Source organism: Podarcis raffonei, chromosome 7, assembly GCF_027172205.1.
Source record: "Podarcis raffonei isolate rPodRaf1 chromosome 7, rPodRaf1.pri, whole genome shotgun sequence".
NCBI lineage: Eukaryota > Metazoa > Chordata > Lepidosauria > Squamata > Lacertidae > Podarcis > Podarcis raffonei.
The window spans coordinates 650,518-672,797 of record NC_070608.1 but is presented as its reverse complement, the minus strand read 5'-3'; the positions used below and the strand labels follow the sequence as shown (position 1 = coordinate 672,797).

At 57.7% G+C, this 22,280-nt stretch overlaps 3 protein-coding genes across 3 annotated transcripts; all 3 read right to left on the bottom strand.

Annotated features, from left to right (window-relative positions):
• Positions 1–57: 57 nt before the first annotated feature.
• Positions 58–4,958, bottom strand: LOC128416936 (cytochrome c1, heme protein, mitochondrial). Its single transcript, XM_053395023.1, has 7 exons — positions 4,840–4,958; positions 2,704–2,897; positions 1,488–1,614; positions 1,090–1,247; positions 811–971; positions 614–714; positions 58–377 (listed from the first exon to the last, which is right to left on the bottom strand). The coding sequence occupies exons 1-7, from the start codon at positions 4,927–4,929 to the stop codon at positions 273–275; spliced, it is 936 nt and encodes a 311-aa protein (XP_053250998.1). The 5' UTR covers positions 4,930–4,958; the 3' UTR covers positions 58–272.
• A 2,963-nt stretch (positions 4,959–7,921) lies between these two features.
• Positions 7,922–17,257, bottom strand: GPAA1 (glycosylphosphatidylinositol anchor attachment 1). Its single transcript, XM_053395022.1, has 12 exons — positions 17,131–17,257; positions 16,842–17,021; positions 15,015–15,126; positions 14,762–14,909; positions 14,268–14,369; positions 13,692–13,888; positions 13,257–13,453; positions 12,670–12,823; positions 11,664–11,759; positions 10,222–10,418; positions 9,831–10,001; positions 7,922–8,225 (listed from the first exon to the last, which is right to left on the bottom strand). Exons 1-12 carry the CDS (start codon positions 17,202–17,204, stop codon positions 7,982–7,984), a joined length of 1,872 nt encoding a protein of 623 aa, XP_053250997.1. The 5' UTR covers positions 17,205–17,257; the 3' UTR covers positions 7,922–7,981.
• Positions 17,258–19,897: 2,640 nt separating this feature from the next.
• EXOSC4 (exosome component 4) lies at positions 19,898–21,747 on the bottom strand. The gene is made up of 3 exons (XM_053395020.1): positions 21,547–21,747; positions 21,232–21,438; positions 19,898–20,379 (listed from the first exon to the last, which is right to left on the bottom strand). The coding sequence occupies exons 1-3, from the start codon at positions 21,715–21,717 to the stop codon at positions 20,020–20,022; spliced, it is 738 nt and encodes a 245-aa protein (XP_053250995.1). The 5' UTR covers positions 21,718–21,747; the 3' UTR covers positions 19,898–20,019.
• Between the last annotated feature and the right edge of the window lie 533 nt (positions 21,748–22,280).

Here is a 22,280-nt window from a genome sequence, read left to right as displayed (position 1 = left end):
AGTCACTCGACAATCCATACGATGTACTACCTGGATTTCAACACAGACACCAGCCGCTTATTTCTGGTTGAAGAAACGCGTTTTATTGGGTGCCCACCCAGGGTCCTCTTCCCAAGGCTTTGTGGGTGACCGAACGGATGGAGACGTTAAATAACAGCAAATGCATGGAGACGAGCGCCTGTCCGCCTGCCAGTCTGTGCATACATTCCCAGGGCAGTAGAGGCAGCGCAGCTCAGGCATCAGAGAGAGGTCCGCCCCACCGGCAGCATGGGTCACTTGGGGGGCCGGTAGGCAATCTTCCTGCTCTTTAGAACGGACCACCTGTGCCGCTTCAGGTAGTAGATGAGGGGCAAGAGCATACCCATAATCAGCATCATCTGGGGGTGGAAAGGGAGACAGCCGGGGGGGGGGGGGAGGCATAAAGTCACTTTTCTACAGAAAGATTTCAGGACAGGAATCACTGGAGTCCCCACCCCCTGGCATTCCTAGGAGAGCAGCCCACAGGCAGAAGGGGGCCGTTTCAGCAGGCCTGTTCCCAGACCTCGCTCTCTGGGGGCAGCCAAGCTCCTGCCGCCTGGAGGGCTCCCTGCCCCACGGAGAGAGGCAGACCCACCTTCAGGCCCATCCGCTTGCGGTGGTCATGCTCCGGCTCCGCCGCCCACCGCAAGAAGGTGCAGACGTCCTTGGCAATCTGCGACATGGTGGCCAGGGTGCCTGCGCAGGAGAGGGCAGAGGTTGCATTCCTTTATTTTTATTCCGCTGCAAGGCTCCACAACCGGCCCAAGGGAAGTCCTTCCCAGCCCCACTCACCATCCTCATACTCCAGGATCTCGTTGTAGATCGGGGGTGCCATGCCAATCGCCTCCCCAGGGAAGAAGGGGTTGTAATGAAGCCCTTCTCGCAAGCTCACACCGCCGGGTGGATCACAGTAGCCAGTGAGGAGGGAAAACACGTAGTCCTCACCTCCGTGCCTGGAAGGGAAGGGAGGCTCAAAACCACCAAAGGCGACTCGGCTCCTCCGCCGGGAATAGCACAACACCGTGCCAGAGGCCACCCGCCTTAGTCCAGTCCTGGTTGGGGCAGCGTTACCTGGCATTGACGATGTAGCTGAGGTCGGGGGGCAGCGCCCCGTTGTTTGCAGCCCGCGCTGCTTCGGGATTTGGGTAGGGCTTCGGAAAGTAATCCGAGAGCTTTCCAGGCCGTGTGAACATCTCGCCATCCTCGTTGGGTCCATCCAGCACCTCAGCCTAATGTGGGACAGGCCAGACTTGAGTGCCAGAGTCCCAAGCCGCCCCCGGGAGCCAGGCTTCCCCCCTCCCCCTCCCCCTCCCAGTATGATTTGGTCTCACCAATACCGCCAACCAAGCCTTCCATAAAGCCAGCCAGCGCAGGAGAGTCCCTGAGTCAGGGACCAGATGTGCAAGGGGCTCCAGGACATAGCTTTGCCAGCCACAGCAACCCCAGTGCCTCCCCTACTCAAAGCCTACCTCTTCAGCCAGGGCCTTGGCTTCCGCTTCAGTGTGGCTGACACCAACCAGGTTGCGAAAGGCCAGGTACTCCATGCTGTGGCAAGCGGAACACACCTGCTTGTACACCTGGTAGCCACGCCGGACGCTGGAGATAAGCCAAAGAAGGTTCTGGTGTGTTTGTAGCCCCCCTTCCAGTTATAACCCTCCTGTGACAGCTTACAACTAATACAATATATAAACCAATCTCTCTTAAAAAAGGAAGAAAAACCAAACCTCTAAGTCAAATAATTAAAGATAGCAGCAGCCAATAGGGAGGATGAACGTAGGCAAGAGTTTTCCTTCCTTCTTAGAGGATTGGGTGGCGGATGGGACACTGGGGCAGGCGTCAGCAACCTAAGGCCCATGGGCTGGAATCAGCCTGCGGAGGTCATTTGACCGACCCATGAACCGCCCCTGAATGAAGTGCCTGCTCTTGCGCTGCACTAAACTGGCGTGGCAACTCGCTTCCGTGGCGCAGAAAATCGCATCTGCGTAAACACAGACACTGAAAATCATGGGACCGATCCAGCCCAGCCAAGATAAACCTCGCTGGCTCTGGGGCTCTGGGGCAACTTCCCTAGCAGGCAGGCAGGAAGCATCTTCTGGGAGTAAAGGCAAAGGCACCGATGCAAGGGAATGGGGAGTGTTGCACCCACTGCTGAAAAAAAGGGTACAGTCAGTGCCCGGGTTGGTGAAGAAAGGTGAGAGCACAAAGCAAGTCAGGGCATGACCGCGTGGACCTGAGGAGAGGGACAACGGTTTCACAGTGACAGGGAATAAAGCAGCCTTTGCTTCCTGCTTGGCGAGAGGGTGGGAGACTCCGGCGTCCTCACTGAGGTACCACTGTCCAGGCCTTGGTGGTCAAGGAAGGCCAAGGAGGTGGAAGGTCCTGGCAACTGCCAGCTGTGGGGAGGGTGCTGACAGAGGTGAGCTTTAGTTCTGATCTGTACATCTCTAGGGCTGGGAAGAGGAAGCAGAGCATGGGGGCGGGGGGAGGGGAGGAGCTTGTACTTGATGTGAGTCATCCGACCGAGAAACAGGGACAAGGACACAGGGCAGCCACTGGCACAGCCAACATCACACGCCTCCAGCGGCTCCCTAGCAGGCTGCAAAGGGGAAGGGATGCGCCAGTTCCCATAAATCTCTCCCCCGCCCCGCTGCTCTGCCTCCCTCGCCACCTCTGCCCCGTCCGCACCTGCTGTGATCCAGGGACGACAGCATGCCGTTGTGACTCCAAGGGTAGTTGGGGGGGTGCAGCTCCAGCTCGCCGGCATTCACTGCGGTGTGGAGGGCCAGGGCCAGGCCTGCTCCGCCTGCCGTCAGCACCCCCAGCGTGGTCAGCGCCACCTTCTTGCCTCGGGAGAGACCTGCCAAGGAGGCCAGGTTGGCCTGGGGAGAAAGGACAACAGAGTGAACTTGTGGGCAGACCTGGCGGGAGAGAAGTCGCGGCGACAACAGGAGCGGCTTCACTGAGGCCTTACAATGGCAAGACTTAGGCTCCTGTCAAGGACCTTTGCCTAGTATTGTTCTGTGAACCGCCCTGAGACCTCCAGGTATAGAGCATTATATAATTTCTAATAATAACAATAGTCATATCTTGGAAATTGAATGGAATCAGTTCCGGAAGTCTGTTCAACTTCCAAAATGTTTGGAAACCAGAGTGCGGCTTCTGATTGGCTGCAATCAGAAGCCACAGAAGCCGCGCCAGATGTTCAGCTTCCAAAAATCATTTGAAAACTGGAACATCCACTTCTGGTTTTCAATCGTTCAGGAGTCAAAACATACGAGTTCCAAGGCGTTCAGCAACCAAGGTATGACTGTAATAATAATAATAATAATAATAATAATAATAATAAACAAGCAGCCTCCCAAACACCACGTCAGACGATCCATTCATCTAATCTCATCTATTCTGTGAGGGGGGGGGGGGGAATTGTTAATCAGGGTCTAAACTACCTAAATGAATGAATGAATGGATTGCAGCAGCTTCCCAGCCGAAGACGTCTGCTCCTTTTAGCTGGGAGATACTGGGAGACCAGAAATTGGGGCTTTCTGCATGGAAAGCAGGCAATCCTCTACAAGCCAAGAACATGCCTTGTGGGGGTGGAGGAAAGGGGGCATGAATAACAGCCTGAAAATGTTATTACTGTATGGTTTTATACTTTTACACTGCTGTAAACTGTTGTGATATATTTCTATGATACAGCACTATATATTTTTATAGGTAAAATAGATAAGACTAGAGGATGAGCAACGCTACAACCATTAGGAGATGCCTCAATGTTCGTGGGGAGGGGGTCCCTTGGCAAAGTCATCGTGCTGCATCCGGCACATGCAGAGGGATGCCCGAGAAGAGACCGTGAACAAGAACAGCAAGTGAACCCCAAGCACACCATCTAGGCTTTGCGGCCAGACCCGATGCGTTCTTCATGCAAAACCCAGAGGTGACAATAAGCTGCGGTCGACCTCTAATCCTGCAGCCTCTGCAGGTGCCCCAAATTGCCACCTCTGAAGCACACAAGCTGCACTTCAGGTGCTCACGACAAGAATCCCAGAGAAGCTTCCACTCCCTCTGGCTCTTGGGACCCAGCAGACCAGAGACCGGGACCCCCTTCTTGCCCTGCTTGGCGTGGTCCCTGTCCCCACGCCTGGCTGCCCAGCTCCCTCCCTCTGCCCCTCTCCAGGCGCATCCTGAGCAGGGCCAGATTTAGGTTTCTGGACCTACTAGGTACCTAAAGCCACTTGCACATGCAGAATGTAGGCACCCTATAGAAGACATGAGCAGGCTGGCAGGCGGGGCCAGGACTTGCATCAGAGGAGCTTACACAACACGAAACACTGCTGCTGTGTGCAGGTTTCATTTTATGTGTTTTTACTCTTATATTTTGGAAATGCACATCCAGTTTAGTCCCCTTTTAATTTTTTGGGGGGGGGCCCTTAGCTAGAGCTTGCTTAGTTTCTACGTCCATCCGGCCCTGATCCTGAGAGCCAGGAAGACCCTTCGCTCCGGCTGCCCCGCTCCAGCCTGGCAGGGCCGCCCTGCCGCAGCCGCAGCCCTTCAGAGCCCCCTCGGCGGGCAGGGGGAGGGAGAGGAACGCGGCCTCCTCCGCCTCCCCGGTCGCCAGGCTCCCCCCCCCCCGCCGCCGCCTCAGCGCGACCTGCGGAACTCCCCGCCACGGGAAGGAGAGCGGCCCTCTGCCCGCCCGCCGCCCCTGCCGGACCCGCCAGGCCCCCGGGCGCGGGGTGACCCCTCGGGGGACGCGGTGACCTTGGGCCGCCCCCGTCCGTGCGGGGCGGGGCCGGGGGGGCGGCGGGGCGGGGCGGCTCTTACCCGCGGGCGGGGCCCCCCGGGCAGGGGAGGCAGCAGGAGGCCCCCCCGGGATCGCGCCAGGCTCCGCGCCGCCGCCGCCGCCGCCGCCATCTTGACCAGGAGCCGGCCAGCCCAGCCGACCACAAGGCACCGCGCGACGGAAGAGGCGGTGCGGTCGGACGTCACGTCCGGGAGGGGAGGGGCTTCCAGGCATGAGGCTCCTCCCCCGGGAGGAAAGAGGCGGAGACAGGGAGGGAAGGGACACCCAGGGGCATCTAGTCCAGCCCCGGGACAAGCGGGCGCCCAGGCTCTCCTTGAAGGCCTCCCAGGAGCGGAAAAGCTCTTCTGGGTGTTGAGGCGGAGTCTCCTTTCTTGCCCCTTGAAGCCCCGGGTTCGAGTCCTGCCCTGGAGAGTCTGGCAGGCGGCTCTCCTCGCATCTCCTCCAGCCGCTCCTCATCAGGCTCCCAGACCCCTCCTCTGCCTGCTGGGAGAGCCATAGCGGGGGGAAGGAAGCCCTTCTCCGCGCCCGGCAGAGCTCAGCTGTGGAACTCCCTCCCGCGCGAGGAAGAAGCCCCACGGCCACCAACTCAGGCGCATTCAGAGGGGACCAGGCAAAGTCATGGAGGAGGAGGAGAGTGCTGCTCTGGCGGGTTTTCCCTCGGGGCCCCCGGGAGGCCGGACTCGATGGTTCCTATGCCAGGCCGGCTTTTCTATTGTTCCCGGAAGTTCAGGCTGCGTGTCACTCTTCGTATTTGTAGCTCTATGGGGCTGGCGAAAGAATCCCCATAGAGCTATAAAAAGGCAAGAGAGGGCCTTCTCCTCCTGCGGATGGGACACTTCCGCGTTGAGCTGGAGAGGCGCCGCGGAGTCTTTTCCTCAGCTGGAAGCGGGAGGGGGCCGCCCAACGCCAGCCCTGCAGGGCAGCCCGCTTGGAGTCTCGCCCAGCTCAGGCCTCAAGCGGGAAATGCCAGTCGGAGAGGAACTGCTCTAGAGTGTCATCTCGTTGCGCTTTCTATGTCCCCTCTAGGAACGGCCTGCTCCGTCACCCTAACCCCTTAATGACCCTCGTATGGGTGGGCTCATCACCTCCTGGCAAACAGAAGGGGAAGAAATGGAGGCAGTGAGAGACTTTACTTTCTTGGGCTCCATGATCATGGCAGATGGTGACAGTAGCCGCGAAATTAAAAGACACCTGCTTTTTGGGAGAAAAGCAATGACAAACCTAGACAGCATCTTAAAAAGCAGAGACATCACCTTGCCAACAAAGGACTGTATAGTTAAAGCCATGGTTTTCCCAGCAGTGATGTATGGAAGTGAGAGCTGGACCATCAAGAAGGCTGATCGCCGAAGAATTGACGCTTTTGAATTCTGGTGCTGGAGGAGAATCTTGAGAGTCCCATGGACTGCAAGAAGATCCAACCTCTCCATTCTTAAGGAAATCAGCCCTGAGTGCTCACTGGAAGGACAGATTGTGAAGTTGAGGCTCCAATACTTTGGCCACCTCATAAGAAGAGAAGACTCCCTGGAAAAGACCCTGATGTTGGGAAAGATGGAGGGCACAAGGAGAAGCGGACGACGGAGGACGAGATGGTGGGACAGTGTTCTTGAAGCTACCAGCATGAGTCTGACCACACTGCGGGAGGCAGTGGAAGCAGGAGTGCCTGGCGTGCTCTGGTCCAGGGGGTCACGAAGAGGCAGACACGACTAAACGACTCAACAAGGGGTGGAAAAGGAGCCCAGCCAGCTGCCCATCCACCTCAGTACTGCTGACACTGACCGGCAGCAATGGCTCTCCAGGGCTTCAGGCGGGGAGCCTCTCACCTTCCCCAGTGCCTCCTTTTGTTGTACCTGTAAAGGGGGTCAGTGGGGTCAGTATGTGCTAAGCCTTGCCTTGCAGCCCCAACCCTCTGCTCCCTCATCTCAGGCTGACAGAGGCACAGGGAGAAATCTGCCCAGGAGCAGCTGAGGCTCTTGCCCAAGGGACCTTAGGCTGAAGGGAAGGTGCACATTCCTGGCCCAAGTCAAAGTGTGTAGTGGCTTCCTGTCTGTGAAATGCTCTTCCCCCAGGGAGCTTCGCCTGACACCTTCATTAAATGCCTTTAGACGCTAGGCAAAAACGTTCTTCCACTAGGTCTTGGGCTGAATAACATCCAATACCCTTTTAAATGTGGGGGGGGGATTAGTTTGTTTTGCTATTTTTTTATAGTGTGAGAGAATATTGTATTTTTCTGTTGTGAACCACCCTGAAATCTACGGATGAAGAGCAGTATACAACTTTAATAAATAAATAAATAAATAAAAATCTCTAAGCTGTGTACAACATAAAACCAACCAGTATCGTTAGAACAAAACCCAGTAGCATTACAACAAAAAGACAACATGAAACCAGTGAAACTGCAGCAGTATAAACACATGCCCTGTCATCTGGGGCTGATGGGAGCTGCAGTCCAGCCACATCTGCAGGGCCAAAGATGTGCCCCACCTCCGTTATAACAGGACCATCTGCTGCTTTGCTTTACTCTTAGTACATCTTAAGTGCAAGGTTATGGTTGATATTCTGAATTGTTAGCAGACGCCCCAAGAGCTGTATTTCTGGTGAGGAGTCAGGATGAAAATAAGTGCAAGCACTGTATCAAAACCTTTTGTCTTTATTTTTATTTAAAGATTGTACACAGCCACTCCCCCCCCCCCCGTATCATCTCTCATTGCTAACATCAGAGCTGGTTCTTGGCCCCACGTGGTCCACGTGCAAGATGAAGCCACCGGGAAAGGGGCCAGCCACACCCCAGGCTGGCCTCCTGCCCCTGAGAGTCACACTCATGACTTAAAGCAGGACCACCACAAAAGAACCAGGATCCAGTTACCCCAGCCCAAGCTCCCCCTCTCTTGCAAGCTCTGAGCAGCTGCCCAGCCAGCCCCACACCCAGAACTATGAACCGTGGCTGCAGCTGCCGCAGACGTCAAATCCCACAAGACCAGGATACTCCCCAAGCAGGCATCCCCTACAGAGTCCAGCCGATGGCTTCAGGAGGCCTCACCCGCCTGCCCCAGAGTTTCACATTTCTGAAATCACAGTGGCACCCAGCAGGACGGAAGTCCCCAGGGAAGTCCCGTCCAAAGTGGATTGGGGCAGGCCAGTTCAAGCACAGGGGCAGCGTCGGGGCTACTTCCAGAAAAGCACATTCCAGAGTAGAAGCCAGCAGGGGTAGACGAAGATGGCGATGAAGGGGAAGACGATGGAGCCGTAGAGGTGGTGGTCCAACAGCCCTTCAGCAATTGCCTGCAGGAAGCGCTGCCAGCCCTCCAGCAGGGAGATGGGGTACTCAATGAGCTCCTGGTACAGGAAGATGCAGAAGAGAAGTGTGGCCGCCGGCGTGACCAGGACCAGCAGCACAGCGTAGAGGTACCTGCAGGGACGAAACAGGGAAAGAAAGCTCTGGGCTCCTGCGGGCACACGGGCAGGGGCAGGCCGCCCCAAAAGGGCAGGATGTATTGTGGGTTTTGTTATTAAAATCTGTAGATCACAGGGCAGTTCACAACACAAAAATACAAGATAAAAAAAGAATACACAATAAAAACCAGTAGAAAACCATTTTCAAGTCCCACAGAACAACTTCATACCTCTCTGCTTCTTCAAGATGAAAACCCAGATGTTACATACTCAGTTGCTACATTTTGCACAGCCATGATGGATATTCGTCAAAGGGTGGTTTGCGCCTGAAACTAGCCCCAAATGCAAGACCTGTGCTCCTTCACACTTCCTCTCTTACAGTCATTTTTAACTGTTTGTTCTTTTTTCTATCTCTTTAAGTTATGTATGATACGTTTCCGAGCACAATTCAAAGTGTTGGTGCTGACCTTTAAAGCCCTAAACGGCCTCGGTCCAGTATACCTGAAGGAGCGTCTCCACCCCCATCATTCTGCCCGGACGCTGAAGTCCAGCGCCGAGGGCCTTCTCGGTAGTGGCGCCCGCCCTGTGGAACGCCCTTCCAGCAGATGTCAAAGCGATAAACAACTACCTGACATTCAGAAGACATCTTAAGGCAGCCCTGTTCAGGGAAGTTTTTAACGTGTGATATTTTACTGTATTTTTGGTTTTTATGGAAGCCGCCCAGAGTGGCTGGGGAGGCCCAGCCAGATGGGCGGGGTATAAATAATAAATTATTGTTATTATATTATTATTAACTACTAGTTTTGATCCCTTACCTGATTTAAGTCTCACACATTCTATTTATCAGTATTTTTTATCTTATGCAGGTCTGTGACCAAAATAAAGATTGATACCGATACTGAGGAACAAAAGCAAACCGAGACCCCCCCACCTTCCTAAAGCAGCCGTTCCTTCTTCAGCCATGGACAGGGTTGCACCACCCACCGCCCTGAAGGACAGGACCAAGGGGCCAGGGCCACAAATTTGAAAAGCCGAGAAGCTTGCCTGGGGGACACACGCCACACTCCCTGCAACACCCCCCAGAAGGATAACGGGGAGGACTCAATTCCTGCAAAGCACCTTTTGGACAAGAGTCCTATTTGTAGCTCCATTTTGAAACTAAGGCCAAACACATCGTCCTGATGTCGTCAGCTCTGCTTTGCATGTCCCGAGGAAGCCCAACAGACAGAAACAAATCTGGCTCTGTCAAGCGTTTGCCTTCTTGCTTCTTCCTCTGGACAGGCCCTTGGCTTTCCCCGCAAGTAACTGGCCCCGAAGAGGGGGAACACGGCCACTTCATTAGGCCAGGGATGGGGAGGCTGCAAGTGCCCAACTGATGCCCTTAGGCTACAACTGCCACCCTCCCTGACGTATTGGCTGCCGCTGACGTACTGGCTTTCAGCAACACTGAAAGTCCTCTGTCTCCCTTTGTAGCTGGAGGACAGAGCTCAGGGGGAGGAGCGGCAAGGAGACACCCTGTCCTCTGCCCTGGGCACTTCTGGTGATCCCTGTCCTTTGCAGCCCAGTTCTTGTGGGGTGGGGGCAGAGAGGGAAGGAGGAAGCAGCCCCAGGGCGTACGTACTTGGGCCCCGTAGGCTGGACTAGGGCAGCGACAGGCACCATGGTGACGGCCAGCAGGAAGCCCAGGGAGAAGTTGATGAGGGCGATGCAGCCCAGCTGCATGGCCAGGTAGAGGAGCGAGACCAGCTTCAGCGTCATCCAGCCACAGTCGCTTCCCGAGCCCGTCAGGACCCTGTGGGGCAGAGAGACAGAGCCAGTCCGCAGGCGGCACAACCACAGCCCCTTGGAAAGAAGAGCAACAGCAGCCTGGCGCTTGCCCCAGAGAGTGCTGGGCAATCAGGCACCCCTTTAAGCCCTACATGTCTCGCCCTCTCCCTGCCTTGTGCCGGGGCACACAAGTCGCACAGGGCCCACACCTGGCTGGGCCTCCTCCTCCCTTCCCTCCCCGTCACCTGTGCGTGTTGTGGGGCAACGCCAGCCCCGCCACGTAGATGGCAATGACCGTCAGCACCACAGCCTCCGACTCCGAGACAGGGAAGTGCTGCGTGGCCACCTGCTGCCCCAGGATGGGCACGAAGTAGAGGGCGAGCCCTGTGGCGTGGCAGATCAGCAGCGGGGGCACCAGCGTCAGCAGGCTGGGCTTGGGCTCCTGGGTGAGAGAGGAGGGCAGAGGGGTCAGGAGGAGGGCCCCCACCCAGGATGGGAATGTTAGAAGGGGGGGGAGAAACAACCCCCCCTTTCCTCCAAAGAAGAACTCATTGTGCATTTGGGGATCTCTGCTGGAACAAGTGCAGCTACTGCACCGAAAAGCAGGACCACTTTGACCCCCACAGCAGGCCTGGCCCAGGGTAGAAGAGGGGAGGGGGCTGGCAAAGCCTGGCTCTTCAGGGTCTGCAGACTCAGGAGGATCTTCAAGCGCATTTTAGTCTCAGTGTGTCCAGGGAGCATCACATTTCCAAGCCATTCTCTTCCTCAACCAGCCATGTCTTTTTGGGGTGCTCTCTCTTTGTCGGCCATGCCATGTAGGGTGCAAATATCCAGAGCGTGGGGGTCAGGTGGGGTTGCTATGAGGAATTATGAAATATGGAGCAAACCATTGTCCCCGCCATGAAAGCATTGCGTTCGTTGACAATAATTTCTGATCGAATCCCACAAGTCTCTGCACCTCTGCCATTTGCTTTCTCTACGCCTGACAGGCACGTATAAGCATTCTGAAACACAGTCCAGGCATCCTGGGTCATAAAGATAGAAGGTTACTTTGATGTAGATCTTAAGGGCCAGGAAGAAAGTTCACAAGGAGATAGTAATTCCTGCCATCCTGTCTCTCCCGTTTACGACCTCCGGGGTTTTGCTGAATGCATTCCTCCTTTGATTCTTATTCTATTTACTCTGAACTACATATGCGTGCTCAAGTAGGAAATAGTTTCTTTGTAGTTAAAAGAATTTCTTCTGATCTGACTTTGTCCCATGTGGGGTTTTTTGAAATGCTCAGAGGAAATCTGTTTGGTTCTTACGAACACTGTGTAAAAAGTTCTTTTGCGAATAAAACAACCTGGGCCGAGGGGTGGAAAGGATTATTATTATTGGCACTCCTCTCAGAGTCTTGCTGGTCAAGCCTCTGTGTGTCTTCTGTTAATCAGAGTCCAATCCTTCCTTGCTTTGGGAATGCTACAATGCCATTGGAAGCAGCCAGTGTGAGAGGACTGGCCGCTCCAGAAGCAGATAAGCAGCACCCATGTTTTTTCGGAGTGGGGCAGGATTACAGGAATGGGCTGTGCAGGGCTCCAGGGTGACCGCAAGAGGCGAGCAATGCCCATGCAGGTCCCTTCCCCTACTGAGTCCCTTCTCCACCCCGTCCCCAGGGCCATGGACACTCCCCGCCACATCATCTCACCTCCAGAGCAACAGGACTAGGACCTTGGTCTCCATCGCAGAGCCGGTCATCTGGGTCCACGTTGTAGCGGCTGAGCTTCATCCACAGGTCCAGGGCGTGAAGAGGAAGGAGGAGTCAAGGGAAAGGCAGGACCTCAGAGGACGCATTGAGCCAAGCCAGGAACTCCCCTCACTCAAATCCTAGGGGACACCAAGCAGACATCCCCTCCCAAAGTATCCAGAGGAGCACCAAGGGGGGTGGGCTTCCAGGGTCTAGCTAAGACCCCTCAACCTCTTGTGGGAACACCTCTGACATTTGCCAGAGCTCTGCTGAGATGAATGACACACAGGGCAAGGCTGAGCCTGGCAGCCAGCCACAGGGGGCACCCAAGGGAGGCCTCTCGCCCGCTGGCTGGGGCTGCGGCAAACCAGGGCTGCTCCTGAAGGGCTTGGCTGCCAGGCTTATGGGCTGCAGCTGCTGCATGGAAGAGAGGAGTCCGGAGGGACGCAGCCAGTGACAGGAGAAGCTGCGTTTGCTGAAATTCATCCTTCTGGCACAGGAACAACATCGCACAAGGACGCTGTCCGGCTGAAGGGTAGGGCTGGCAGCCTGGCACCACTGATCTGCTCAGGCCACCTTCCCAACAGAGGATGGCCCAGGCCCTATCAGCTTCTGTTCATCGAGGCAGAAGCTCCAGAGCCTGTCCTGTCCTCTGGTTCCCAAGAGGTACAGAAAAAGCCACCCTCAGGCCAGAGGACCCTCGAGTTGGGCTCCCAAGTGCCTCCCTGCATGGCCCCAAAGCTTGGTGGTCAGAGGGAGCCTCTCCTGGAGACGGACGCAGCTGCCTCGGCTGAGACCATCAGTCCGCCTGCTTCCTGGGGAGTCCTCCACTATGTGGCCCCACAGCTGGGCTCCTCAAGTGGGAATTTCTCCTCTTACCCAGCCCTGGATCCCAGCTCAGCAAAAGACAGCAATACCCCCAGACCACAGACCCCCTTCCTGCTCCCCACACAGAGGAGGAGGATATCTTGAGGACCAGGATGAGGATGAGGAACCCGAAGGCCGGCATGTAGAGCCCGATGGAGACGAAGCGGGAGAGAGACGGGAGCAGGTAGAAGAAGTAAGACTGGTGGAGGCGCTCCAGCAGGTTGTTCAGCTTCCGGAACATTCCCTCCAGGGTCCTGGGGAAGGCAAGCGACGGGGTGAGAGGCAGAATTCTTGGCTTTGAAAGAGGATGGGATCATGGAGGAGGAGAGGACTGTGGAAGGCTACTGGCCAGGATGGCTCTGCTCTGCATCCACAATCGGAGGCAGCAGGGCTTCGGAGAACCAGTTGCCGGAAGCCACAGGAAGGGAGAGAGCAGATCCGGGGTTTGAATCCTGCTAGTGGCCTTCTTCCCCTTGGGGCATCTGGTTGGCCACTGCGAGAACAGGAGGCTGGACTAGAGGGGCTCTTCTTTGGCCTGATCCAGTACCCATACTCTTCAGATGACCGCCTCCCCCTCCTGAGGCCGGTGTGGGCGTATCCCAACCCTTCTCAGCTTCCACACAGGCCAAAGTCTGCTCCCCTAACAGGGTCCTTCGCACCCACGCCCTGCCAAGGCCGCCTACTCACGTGCCAACCATGCCCATGTCAAACTTGTACTGGCGGAAGCTGTTGATGCCGCGCAGGGTGATGGCCTCGATATGGTAGCGCAGGAAGAGCCCGTGGTCCCCCTGCGGCCGGCCGGAGCCCTGCTTGAGCACCATCAGAAGCATCGTCTGCAGAGAGTGGACGAAGGCCGGCAGGGAGTCCCAGTCGGAGCGCTGCAGCTGGAGCGGAGCGGAGAGGGGGCTCAGGACACTCGGCCCAAAGCAGCTCCCTGCCCTCACAAGCCAGGAGCTGAGAAATCCACCCCACGGACAGGTCGGGGAAAGAGGCAAGGCCGGAGCCTCCCCTCCAGCCAGCTGGGCAGGCTGCTTCCCTTGCAGGCCTTTGCCTAGGGGGCTCTGGGCAGGGCCCAAATGGCCTCCCCCTCCAGCAGCTGTCCTGGGTCCCCCCCCCACCTACCTTGCCCTGAATGGTGCAGAGCAGCCCGTTCTTCTGGCAAAAGGAGTAGAAGAGGTTGACGAGGTCCAGGTTGGGCAGCTGCCCGTTCAGCCCCTCCACGGCCACGTCAAAGCTGGTGACGACGTCGCTGCTCAGCTCCAGGGAAATGGCGGCCTGGATGGCTCCTGCCCGACCCAACATCCCTGACGAGTGCACCTCTGCGAGGGGCGGGGGGAGAGAAAGGATGGCCCCAGGTTGCTAAAATAAAAGCCGATGAGGGTGACGGCCGTTTGCCTCACGGGGCCGGGGGCGCTGCCCTTCATTCCCAGAGGACGGGAGCCATCGTTCTGCAACAGGGCAGGGCAGAAGCCCGGGGGGGGGGTTAGGAGATGAGCCTTTGTGGCTGCATAACAGGACTCTGGAAGAGCTGGGCCAGGCCTGGGGAATGCAGGCGGAGGAGACAGCGAAAGAAGTGGCAGGGAGACACTTGGGGGCCGCTCTGGAGAAACAAGAGGAGGGAGGAAGCAACCTCCCTCCCCCCCAGCAGCTCCAAGGCAGACTCCCCCAGGCAGACTCCCCCAGGCGGCGCCCTCTCACCTGTGACGTTGACGTCATGATAAGCCTCCAGCCAGGCCTCCATCCCAATCAGGTCGTGCTCGTTCACCAGGAAGACGATGTCTTTGGCCCAATAGATCTGACCTAGGACAGAGGGGAAGCTCAGCAGCCCCCGTGAAGCCCCTGGGCAGGCCCAGCACTGGCACACATCACCCCCCCCCAAAGGAAGCAACAGGCAGAGCCGGCTCTTCCCTCCCAGCCAGGGGAAGGGAAACCAGGAAGGAAGCTGGATCCTACCCCCGTCTCTTGCTAAGAAATTTCATGCATTATAGTTCTGGGCAGGTTGAGATACGGAAAACCCAGATTTAAACTTGCACAAATGCAAATGAGCCTATTTGGCCTGGATTCCACTCCTCCATTTTTGGGGAAACAAATAGAGGGGAACAGGGGACAACACCCCCTGCCCCTGGCCTTCACATCTCTAGCTCAGCCGCGATCAGCTGAAGGTTCTCTAAAACCCACCCCTCCCAGCTCACCTCGGAAGTGGGAGGCCAGCGCCAGCATCAGCCCCACGGCCTGGTTGTTCTGCTGCCCCTCACTGCAGGGGACACTCAGCACCAAGGACTCCGTACTGGCTGCCCGGGGAGCCCGCAGGATCCCATAGACGTTGGTGCCCTTGACCATCTGCAAAGAGAAGGGCAGCCCTGAGGGTTCATCTCCCCAGCAGCGGAACAGCTGCACCGCCGCCCACCCGTCCGCCCACGGAGGAGCCTGGAAGCCAGCACCTACGTATCTCTCTCGCATCTCGTCGGGGAAAGGCAGCGTGCGGGAGAAGGATTGCTTGTACACCTCCAGGCCCAGGTTCCACATGGTCTTCTCCAGCCAGGCCACGGGCATGCCCCTGGGAAGAGAGGAAAGGGCACCAGGGGCGGGTGAGGGCCCAGCTCTCCTCTTCTGCTCCACCAGCTTTTAAAGCCATGCCCTCCTTGAGGAGGGAGGGGGTCTTGACCAGGGGGCAGAAGGGCCACTTAGGCTGGCTGAGCTATCCTACACTGTGTCACCACAGTATGAAGAGAGATACAATGAAATCATCTGCATTGCACTTTAATAATAATAATAATAATAATAATAATATTTATACCCCACCCATCTAGCTGGGTTTCCCCAGCCACTCTGGGTGGCTCACGGCACATATCAGAACATACTCAAACAGCATTCCTTCAAAGCTTCCCTATACAGGACTGCAGGGGGACGCAAGTGGCGCTGTCATCTAAACCACAGAGCCTAGAACATTGGTAGGCAAACTAAGGCCTGGGGTCCGGATGCAGCCCATTCGCCTTCTAAATCCAGCCCATGGATGTTCCGGGAATCACCATGTTTTGACATGAGTAGAATGTGTCCTTTTATTTAAAATACATCTCTGGGTTATTTGTGGGACATAGGAATTCGTTCATCCCCCCCCCCCAAATATAGTCTGAATCCCCCACAAGGTCTGAGGGACAGTGGACCGGCCCCCTGCTGAAAACGTTTGATGACCCTTGGCCTAGGGCTTGCTGATCAGAAGGTCGGCGGTTTGAATCCTCGCGACGGGGTGAGCTCCCGTTGCTCAGTCCCTGCTCCTGCCCACCTAACAGTTCGAAAGCATGTCAAAGTGCAAGTAGATAAATAGTTACTGCTCCAGCGGGAAAGTAAACGGCGTTTCCGTGCGCTGCTCTGGTTCGCCAGAACCAGTCATGCTGGCCACAGAACTTAGTCATGCTGGCCACATGACCCAGAAGCTGTACGCCAGCTCCCTCGGCCAGTAAAGCGAGATGAGCGCCGCAACCCCAGAGTCGTCCGTGACTCGACCTAACGGTCAGGGGTCCCTTTACCTTTATACAGGGCTGCCTTCAGATGTCTTCTGAAAGTCAGATAATTGTTTATTTCCTTGACATCTGATGGGAGGGCGTTCGGCAGGGAGGGTGCCACCACCGAGAAGGCCCTCTGCCTGCTCCATTTAAGCACCTGCGTACTTTACATCTTGTGCACGTTTGAAGAACCCTGTTCTCAACCTCCGAAATTTCTGCTTTTATAAAGGATAAATCGTGCACCATCTCCAGAAGAAATCCTGGCTTGGATTTGGGTAGACCTCCAATGGAAGGGGAAACTCAACACTCACAATTTATTCTTCACTATATCAGAGGCTAAAGGGGAGGCAAGGCTTTTCCACGCCTCAGAAAAGTACACGCAGAATGCTCACTTTCTATTGCCATAGTTAAGAGATTGGAAGACAGTTGCCAAGGTGGGCCAAGGCCAACCCACCGGGTCCAGAAAGGCCCTAAACTGCACTGGGGGCAAAACTGCTTCTTCCCTTCAATATCCCACTCCTGGCAGAATGGAAGACTTTCCTTCTTGTAGAGTCAGGGAGTGTTGGGGTTTCTCTGAGCCTAAAGGGCAAGACTCTGGGTCAGCAATGTTGGGGGCGGCACCAAAATGCCCGCTCTGAGCCACTGGGTTCATATGGGGGGGGACTGCAGAGGCCCGAGAGTGCCAGCCCCCCGCACAGCCCCGGACGCACTCGGGGTGCAGCCCAGGAGGTCCTCTGCGCCCCACGGGGCTCCCAAGCCCCTCACTCACCCCGCCTTCTTCTTGTGGCCGGCAAACTCCCTGGCGTAGGAGAGGGCGCGCTCCCCGTGGACGAAGTGCTCCTCCACCATGGTGGAGCCCATGGCGTTCTCCGACATGTAGATGCGCAGCGTGAAAGGGTGGAAGGCCAAGCCCAGGAACCAGCCCAGCCCCACCAGGAAGCTGATGATGCTGCAGAGAAGGAGAGGGAGGCCGTTGGGGGGCAGGAACCTGCGGGGGGGGGCAGTGGGGCTGTGCCCCGAGGGAGCCCCCCCCCCGGTCTCGCCCCGATGCTACTCACCAGAGCGGGGTGTTGAGGCGCAGCAGGAGGCGGGAGAGGGCCCGCCGGCGGTAGGGGTCCGAGAGCAGCCCCATGGCCGCGCAGAGCTCTCAGGGCCTGGGGGGCAGAGAAGGGGGGCAACGCCATTAACAATAACAACAACAAGAGCAACAAGACTCAACCCCCCCGTCCCCGTTTCAATGGCGCTGCTCTCTCCTCGGGCTCAGACCGGACAGGGACCTGGGTGCGAGTCCCGCTCCCTCTCACCCGCCCCCCCCGCAGGGCCCTGGGGGGGCCAGGCAGGCCGAACGAGGACCCCCCCCCACCGCGAGGGGCGGGGCGAGGAAAACCGGGCCCCGCACCCACCGTCCACGGGGGCTCCTTCCGGGGCGGCCGAGCGCACGGGAGCAGCGAGAGGAGCCGGCCAGAGCGGCTCCCGGCCCTGGCGGAGGGGAAGCGGAAGAGCGAGCTCGGCGAGGGGCCCGGCGGAAGTCCCGCCTCCGGAACGGCTGCTCCAGCCCACGGCCGAGTCTATGGTCTGGCGGCGCTTCCGGGCCCAAGAAGGTCACTCTCGAGGGGGGAGGACGCAAGAGGCCCTCTGAGCATGGGCAGAGTGCACTCGGGGCCTCTCTCGCCAAGGGAAGCTGCGGCTCTTGCACTGCAGAGACCCGCTTCCAACTCCGCCTGGGGGGTTGTCATTTCATTTAATTTTGCATTTCTCCCTGGAGCTGGAGGCAGGCAGCAGAGGCAGCTGTGAACCTCACAAGGCCAGCTGGAGGCCGGATCCTGGCCCCAGACCAGCTGTGGGGCCCCCTCCCTGGGGCAAAACGGGGTCGCCTGGGAAAGGCCCCCTCTGCTCCGCCTGGCGCCCTCCCTGCGCCCCAGAATCCCTGGGGCCTCCGTGTCTTGGCTGTGTCCTGGGCCGAGTCTGGCAGGTCGGAGAGGGTGACTTGCTCAAGGGCAAGTCCAGGAAGCCCCCCTGGCGCCCCCCGCCACTGTGGTGGCGCAGCAGACAGGTCTTCTGCACAAGAGCAGCTCCTGCGGCCGCCTCTCAAGGACAGGCCCTCCTGCGTCTCTCCAAGGACCACCTGCCACCAACAGGGATCACCTGAACATCCATGGGCAGCTCTGTATTCCTAGCCTGGGAACGAGCCCACAGCCTCCACGGTGCATGCCAGGCTCAGTCCCTGCTGCCATCTCCAGGTGGGGCTCAGAAAACTCCTGCCTGACACCCCAGAGATCCACTGAGCTAGGGGACCCAATCCCTTGGTATAAGGCAGTTTCCCACATGCCCACTTTTTGCTCCTGCCACCTGCTCCTGCGAGGACACGTTGCCTCCAAGGTCTTTGCTCACTCAGGCCTGGCCACGGCTCTTGCATTTATTATCTGCTGACTTTGGTACCTCCGTGGCACGGCAACAGTTCTCAGACCACGTGGGATGGGGTTGTGCTGGTGCCCCTCCTTGAGGTTAACCCCTTTCCCCCGAAGCTTGAGACTGGCATGTGCCCCTCGCCAGGGCTACTGAAGAAGCTCCTGCCCAGGCTAGTGCCCCCTCTTCACTTGCATTCTTCCAGAATGGGGGCTGCAAGCAAAGCATGAGGTTGGAAGGACCCAAGAAGTCACCCACTCCAACTCCCCCCACCTGCCCAGGGCAGAACCAGTCACCCACCATGCCAGCCAAGAGCCAAAATGACCTGCAGAGAGAAGCCGGGGTGCATGTGCCATGCTGCAGGCACCATCCTGTGCAAAGAGCACGTGGTATAAGCACTTGCCAACCTTGGTGGGCGCTCAGTGTGTATGGGCTGTCTCTGGAGAGAACTGTAGTAGAAGTTTTAGTATGTGCTTTGCTAGATCTCCTATCCAGTGTTAGAAACTAACCAGGCACCAGGCATGTTTTGCAACTGGTGCAGGTCCAACTGCAGTGACCATGTGGAAATCTCTGGATGCCGGGTTGGTGAATGGGGAAAGCCAGATGTCACTTAGAGAAGGATCCGAAATATTTTCCTTGAAGCTTGAATCTGTTTTATTCTGGATTGTTTTATTTGATTCTTAATGTGTTGTAAACTGCTTTGAGATTTGTTATTTAAAATATAAAGTAGTATATAAGCTAGGGATGCGGGTGGCGCTGTGGTCTAAACCACTGAGCCTCTTGGGCTTGCCGATCAGAAGGTCGGCGGTTCAAATCCCCACGACAGGTTACGCTCCCGTTGCTCGGTCCCAGCTCCTGCATACCACTGGTTGGGGGAAGGGGGACAGTGCCTGGGTATTTCATTGTGGCAACTGTAACCTAGGTTTAAGGTGTCATTTGGGCAATTCGATTATATATCTTGAGTTTCTAACACCGGTTAGCTCTGATAATGCAGGCATGCTTTTCCTCTGAGAGTACAACTTAATTTCTATGCACATGTACAGCTAAGATGAAGGAATGGCTCCATCTAAGCTGTGCAAAGTTACAGGCCTTTGGACTCCACTTCTGTGGCCCCCCAGCGGCCAGAGTTGTTCTGGCCAAGTCAAGCGTCACAACGGTGTGTTTACTGAAGACACTCGCACAGAACCCCGGGTCAGGGGGGGGCGAGGCTCACCTGCTCTTAAATCTCAACCAGTCCTGAGGCCAGAGAGGGAAGCCACGTGCCCAAGTGATCCACGCTCCTTACTTTCTTTGGAAGAATATTTAATTCTCTGGCATGTAAAAAAGAAGCAACCCTGTACAAAAAGGCTTAGTGCAAAGCACCGCAGGCCGTGCGACACAGGCCTGCATCTAGCTGCGCATTCCTCTCAGGAATCAGTTCAGGGAGGAAGGGGGAGATTCTTGGTCGCATCCAGCTGGCCCCACCTGAGCAAATGGCAGAGGAGGAGGAGGCGTCTTCCGCCGCTCTGTGCCCCCCACCCCCAGTGCAGCCGGGAGGGGGCTCACTTGCCCAGCAGAGCGGTGACCTCACGCAGATGCTCCCGCACCACTTGGTCCAGCACGGCGTAGACGTCCTTGCAGGCCTTGCTGGCGGCTTCCATGATGCGCTCCAGGTGGTCCTCGTGCAGCCGGGCGTTCATCTCCAGCAGCGCAATCTGCTCTGACTTGGGCATCAGCGCCAGGGCCATCTGGGGGCCGCCGGCCGCCTCCTCCACGTAGTTCAGGTCGGCCAGGGGCGTGTCCTCCAGGAAGCCGGCCGAGATGGCGCAGACGTAGTCCCGCATGGGGATGCCGGCGTCAATGACCGCCAGGGTGGCCGCGTTCACCGAGGCGCAGTAGTTGCCGCCGTCCGCCTGCAGGATCTGGAAGGCGCAGGAAAGGATTCCTCAGGACCCGGCGGAAAGAGCCCCTCCCCACCCATGGCCCCTGGCCAGAGCCGGACCCTCAAGCACCCAGCACACCGGGGCAAGGGCACCCACTGCGCACAGCTATGTCTTGTGGGGGGAGCGAGGAAAGAGGCAAGGAGGCGTCAAGGGCTGTTGGACTTTGCAAAGCTGGGATCACTGGATCAAGCTTGCCCCTCTTCTTGAATTAATTAAACTGAGTAATTTTCATTGGATTTTGAATCAAAGTGCAATTAATTGTAACTTTTGAATTTTATGATGTTATTTTCCTTAGCGGGTTGTGCAAACTGCTATTCTGAATTATGCTTTTTATAGAGTGATGGTGATGATAATAAATTATTTACAGGGAGGTAGCCATGTTGGTCTGCCGTAGTAGAAACAAAATAAAAAAATCCTTCCAGTAGCACCTTAGAGACCACGAAGTGTGCATGCACACGAAAGCTCATACCAGTAGCAAACTTAGTTGGTCTCTAAGGTGCTACTGGAAGGAATTTTAATAATTTATTTATTATATGCCACTCATCTGACAGGGTTGATATTATATTATTAGATTGTTATTATTATTCTATTACTTATATGCCACTCATCTGACTGGGTTGCCCCAGCCACTCTGGGGGGCTTCCAAATGGGAACGATGAGTCTTAATTAATTAGGGTGGGGGGCACTGGGATGGATTTGTGGGACCAAAGCACCCCCCCAAGTTTGCTGCTCTCTCCGAGGATAATGGGGTGGGGGGCTGCACCATCCCCCCAGTCTCCCCGGAGGGGGGCCTTCCAGCCCCGCTGCCCCCTCCCCGCCCCCCCGCCCCACCTGCACGTAGATGTCGATCTGGGATCGCGGGTAGAGCTGCGTGAGGATGGCGGCGTCGAAGGTCTGCTTGAGCTGCAGGCTCATCTCGCCCGCCTGCCGGTCGCCGTGGGGCCGCCGCTTGCGCTCGCCGGTGCTGAAGGTGGCCAGGCTGAACTGGCAGTTGAGCAGCGCCTGGTCGGGCAGCGCTTTGCCGCGGGAGCCGCGCATCTGCGGGGCGGAGACGGAGGAGAGGAGAGGAGATGAGGGAGACCCCTCGCCCGCCATCCCTCCCCGGTCCCCCGGCATCCCTCCCCGGTCCCCGCCCGCCCGGCCTACCTCGTGGGGCCCGTAGACCACGGCCAGCGCCTTGGTGTTGCCCTGCTCCAGGTAGGCGGAGCCGTCGGCCTGCGCGAAGACGCCCAGCCGGGCGCGGATCTGGCGCAGCTCCCCGGCGCGCCGCCCGTCCACGCGGTAGCCCTGCTCCGACAGCAGCTCCAGCCCCGCCATGAGGAGGAGGAGGCGGCCGGAGGAGAAGGAGGAAGCCGGGCCCCGCTCCGCCCCCTCGCCGCCGGCCGCGCCCCCTCCACGCGGCGCCCAAACGGCTCCCGAGTGTTGCGGCCCCGCAGCCTAGCCGGGAAGGGGATCGGGGATTGACCCGGCCAGGAAAGCGGGTGGGCGCCGGCGGGGCGGGGGCACGAACCGCCTTTCAGGGCATCAGCTCTCTCGGCCCGTCGGGGGGAGCCTTGAAGGGGCGCCTGGAGCCTCCTGGTCCCGCTCGGGTTCGCAGGAGGGGGCCGCGATTCCCATGATCCCGCGTCCCGGGGCGGCAGTTGCACGACTGTTCGGCTGGGGGTGAGGCGCCCCCCCTCGCCTCGCCAGCGCCCCCTTCCCTTCCCGAACCCGTCCAGCAAGTCAGGCGGGGCGCCGCGCCGGCCCCTCCGGCGGCAGGAGGAGCTTCCCGAGCAGAGGGCTCGGCCAGGGGCGCGCCGTCGAGCCAGTCCGCTGCCGCCGAGTCTCCTCCCCGTGAGGCGCTTAAGCCGGGCTGCGGGGACCCCGGGGTTTCTGCACGC

Excerpts from the sequence above, each read along its gene's own strand:
- GPAA1 (XM_053395022.1), bottom strand. The coding sequence starts at position 17,204 with ATGGGGCTGCTCTCGGACCCCTACCGCCGGCGGGCCCTCTCCCGCCTC. Across the intron at positions 13,454-13,691 it reads TCTGCACCATTCAGGGCAAG|CTGCAGCGCTCCGACTGGGA; the intron begins GTAGGTGGGGGG and ends GCTCCGCTCCAG. Across the intron at positions 10,002-10,221 it reads TTGCCCCACAACACGCACAG|GGTCCTGACGGGCTCGGGAA; the intron begins GTGACGGGGAGG and ends TCTGCCCCACAG.
- EXOSC4 (XM_053395020.1), bottom strand. The coding sequence starts at position 21,717 with ATGGCGGGGCTGGAGCTGCTGTCGGAGCAGGGCTACCGCGTGGACGGG. Across the intron at positions 21,439-21,546 it reads TGGTCTACGGGCCCCACGAG|ATGCGCGGCTCCCGCGGCAA; the intron begins GTAGGCCGGGCG and ends TCCGCCCCGCAG. Across the intron at positions 20,380-21,231 it reads AGATCGACATCTACGTGCAG|ATCCTGCAGGCGGACGGCGG; the intron begins GTGGGGCGGGGG and ends TGCGCCTTCCAG.
- LOC128416936 (XM_053395023.1), bottom strand. The coding sequence starts at position 4,929 with ATGGCGGCGGCGGCGGCGGCGGCGCGGAGCCTGGCGCGATCCCGGGGG. Across the intron at positions 972-1,089 it reads AGCTACATCGTCAATGCCAG|GCACGGAGGTGAGGACTACG; the intron begins GTAACGCTGCCC and ends CTTCCCTTCCAG. Across the intron at positions 715-810 it reads GATCCTGGAGTATGAGGATG|GCACCCTGGCCACCATGTCG; the intron begins GTGAGTGGGGCT and ends TCTCCTGCGCAG.